A 3767-nucleotide genomic window follows, 5' to 3' on the forward strand; every position below is an offset into this window, starting at 1 on the left:
AGCTCCCGTCCCACCTGGTCACGAGCCGTGGTCATCTCGGCCGCGATCCCTCTCGTGGCGAGGAATGGCTCTGGGGAGGGAGAAGGAAGGAGAAACCTTCACCAAGTGGGCCTGCTTCGGGAAGGGCAGTGCAGTCTGCACGTTTATCAGGGGAGACTTAACCTTCCCCAGTGTGTCTCCCGGGCCGAGAACCGGCCGCTTCCTGGAACCCTCGATTTTTGAGACTTTTCGCGGGTTCTCTGCAAGCGCCCCTGCGGTGGAAGTCCTTTAAAGTGACCTTTCCTGATGAATGGTGTGTGGGTAGGGAGCTAGGGACTTATTTCTTCCAAGGTGGATCTCGATTTGGATAACTGACTTCTAGAAGATGAGATTGGAATAGTTTTCGTGTTTCGTGTTGGATTTACAATTTTCTGCTTCAGGAAAGCAGTTTCAGCTGGCAGAAGCCACTAGCTGTTCAGCTACTAGAAATTTGGGAAAGGATGTGTCTTGTTGGAATCACCTGGATTCAGCCCTTCAGTCCATTTTGTTATGGCTTGGTTGGTATGGCAGAGGTCAGCAGGAAAGTTTTGTGTTTGCTTTTTTTGTCTTTTTGGAGAGGCTCATTAAGCGGAAAAGTTCTCTTTCTCCCCCCTTCTCTCAACTACCCTCCTATTCTTTTTCTTTGATTCCATCACATACTCATTGCTGTTTCGTGCAGAAGGCTTGCTCAGCTCATCCTTTCTGATAGTGGTGATAAACCAGCTTGCATTTTCTTCTTAAGCTCAGAGTTATCCAGCATTATCTGTTCTGCATTTCCTCTTCCGTGGAAGAGCAGTGAATGGCAAGCAGATATTTTTGTTTTTCCAACTCCCGTCTGGTATTTCTTAGATCAGACCATAGGATGAAGTTAAAGGTTTCCAGATGGTTTTTAAACCTGGCAAACAACGTTTTCAAGGTCTTCAATCTGAACATTAATCCGTTAGTAATAGGAAGTAGCCTGTTTCGAAAACCCAGACTCTCTGAAAGGCATTTCTCCTTACTGGATAAAAACAACTGAACAGGCCAAATGGGGATGCCCCAGACATCATCCAGGGGCTGTGCCAGCACAAGTTAACCTTTTATTGATCTAAGAAATCAAATACTGGTGATTTTTTTTCTTCGTGGTTGGAGACCAGCATTAATTCAAAACTGAGTTTTCAAACCAGCAGCCCAGAGGCTGAATCCAGCCCTTGACTGCTGACCCTTGGTTTTAAAAAAAAGAATTTAAGTTAGTTGCCAATACTTAGAACTTGACAGATTTCACATAAAACTCCCTTGAAAAGCTGAGTGGTGGCCGACATTTTTGGCCAAGGCAAATGCTGTCTAGTTCATTACTTACCTGACAGCTTGACTCACCACGGTCGCCTGCCTCGCCTCCTTAGGTGTTCAGGTTGCAACCTTTGGCCTAGAACTGAAGAGTCTGCTCACTCATGCAGATGCCGTGTGTCAGCCAGGGACGGGGCGTTTTGTGATTCGGGGGTCACCGTCTCTCTTCCTGCCAGATATCAGGGTGAGGCTGGGGGGAACCCACGGTTCACGTTTGCTGCGAGGCCATAGCCAGGCGCTGTCAGAGGGGTCATTTGGTCGATCCCAGTCCCAGTTTCCCGAAGAGCCTTCCACGCTGAGCAGGGGAGGGAAACCTAACCCGCTGCCGGGCCGGCTAGCTACCTTCTGGGCACACCTCCATTCCTGCTCAGTGGGTGGAAAGACTTCGGGTGGGGCAGGCTGGATTAATGGATTGCCCGGCCGGCACCGCAGATTAAGAGGCCCAAGCATATTATTGGCTCCAACGACAGAAATAGGCTGTTTATGGCCCTCTTAAATGACTTTGTTCCATGTCACCTCCGTGCTGCCTCGGATCTCAGCTGCACATTGTAGGACCACTTTCTGGAATTGCTCGACACCTAGCTGGAGTCTGCTTTATGCTGAAACTGAAGGACACATTGCCCGGTTTGGGGCAGGGGCTGGAGCAGAGCAACACGTTGGGCAAACTTAAGGCCCTGTCTACTGCCAGACTGTCCCCAAGACCGCGTGTTCCTGACGGTCCACTTTAGAATACACAACGTGTGAATTCTTTACCTGGTTCTCAAGTCTGGAGCTGTGTTCATTCGGTAGCCACTAGTCACATGGGGCGATTAAATTTAAGTTAATTAAAAACAGGGGCTCCTGGCTGGTTCAGTCGGTAACACATGCGACTCTTGGTCTCGGGGTTGTGAGTTCAAGCCCCACGGCGGGTGTAGAGATTACTTAAAAAAATAAAATCTTTTTTTAAAAAAGTAAAAATCAGTCAGATGAGAAAATTCAGCTCCTCAGTCACACTAGTCACATTTCATGTGCTCAGTAGCCACAGGTGGCTTGGGGCTACCATATTGGATGGGGCAGACAGAGAACACCTCCATCACTGCAGAAAGTTCTGTTGATACGATGACACTGGTCTAGACTAAAATAGGACAGGGGTAAGAAATCGCAAAATGATAGCTGCTTGCATGTTGATTTTTCTCTCCACTCCGTTAAATCCAGGGAATCAACAGTGTTTGTAATGAAGAACATCAGACTCTGAGCTGTAACCTGAATTCTTGTCCAAAATTCAGCACCCTGGCAGCGAGCACACGAGACAGATTGCCACTTGTCCCGTCGGCGTCTCTGAGACACACTTGCCCATCTAGGAAGGCACAGTGCAGGTGTCTGTGAGTCCTGCCACTCGGGTGCCAACCCGGACCAGCTCACAGACGGTCCCGCCTGTCCCACTCGGGCCGCTCGTCTCCACTCCCTCAGGGCCTCTGAGCCTCCCTGAGTTCTCCGTGATTGTTGGAATGTGAGTATAGCCACGTGCTCTCAGTTCCGGTTTTTCGCATCGTGTGAAGATGTCCTTGATCTGATTCTGACCGTGGTGCAAGGCCGCAGCGCCGTTCAAAGACCCGGGGTGTTGAGGGCCGTGCTCACTGGCCCACATGCTCCGGTTTTAGTGTGAGGTCGCTGTCGGCGGCCCTCGCCTCCCCTGGCTCGAGCCGCCGTCTGCGCCAGCAGGTTTAGGCGGCGGTTCCAAGGGCCTGCGTGCCCGTCCCCCTGTGCCACCTCGTTCCGCAGGACTTGGTCCTCCTCTCTGTCACCTCCGCTTCATCTGCGAATCGGACAGACGTGGTCCTGGGTGGCTGGTGGAGGGTGCCGTTCCCAGGCCAGCTGAACAGATGGGCCACAAGCCCTGAGGGCAGGTGGTGCACATTCCGGGAGCGACATTCTCCTCACTGTGGCCTGATCCTTTCCGTCCAGAGCTGAGGAACCTTAGGGGTCTAGGGCATTTTTTTCCTCTTGGAAAACTGCCCTTTTGGCTCTAGTGTGTGGTAAAGATGCTCCTTTCCTCCTGGTCTGGATGAGCGACACTGGTACGGCAGCCACACCCAAGTCTCGGGGCGCACAGCCCTCAGGGGCCTACTCGGCCGACTGCCAGAAGCTGGAGTGCGGCACGGTCCGACCACATGTTCTGCTCCCAGAAATCCGCTCGTTAAGATTGTCTGCTGGGGTTCATCCTCGTAGGCATGAACGTCCATTTTCCTTGACTTACGTGAGCAGTCTGCATTCCAGCGGCACTGACTTGTGCCTCAGCGGTTCAGTCCCATAGGCCACGTTCCAGGTCAGGCCCGACTCTGAAGAATGGAGGGGCGGCCTTGCATCCAGGGATGGGGTGGGGTGCGGGGGTGCGCAGCTGAAGCCAGGCCTTAGGTTGGCTTCCCTGGCCTGGGCCTCAGTGA

The 3767-nt window shown here is 52.0% G+C and overlaps 1 protein-coding gene across 2 annotated transcripts in view; it reads left to right on the forward strand.

Annotated features, from left to right (window-relative positions):
• The window catches only part of TMEM11 (transmembrane protein 11), a 13984-nt gene that overhangs the window by 520 nt on the left and 9697 nt on the right, over positions 1-3767 (forward strand). Inside the window, exon 2 of one of the 2 annotated variants that reach the window (XM_077746812.1) lies at positions 2539-2833. The exons of the other annotated variant lie outside the window; for it this stretch is intronic. Within the exon in view, the coding sequence (XP_077602938.1) occupies positions 2832-2833 (2 nt within the window). The 5' untranslated portion in view covers positions 2539-2831. The remainder of the gene's footprint in view (positions 1-2538; positions 2834-3767) is intronic. 2 annotated transcript variants of the gene reach the window in all.

This window comes from Crocuta crocuta, unplaced genomic scaffold, assembly GCF_008692635.1.
Source record: "Crocuta crocuta isolate KB4526 unplaced genomic scaffold, BGI_CrCroc_1.0 scaffold139, whole genome shotgun sequence".
NCBI lineage: Eukaryota > Metazoa > Chordata > Mammalia > Carnivora > Hyaenidae > Crocuta > Crocuta crocuta.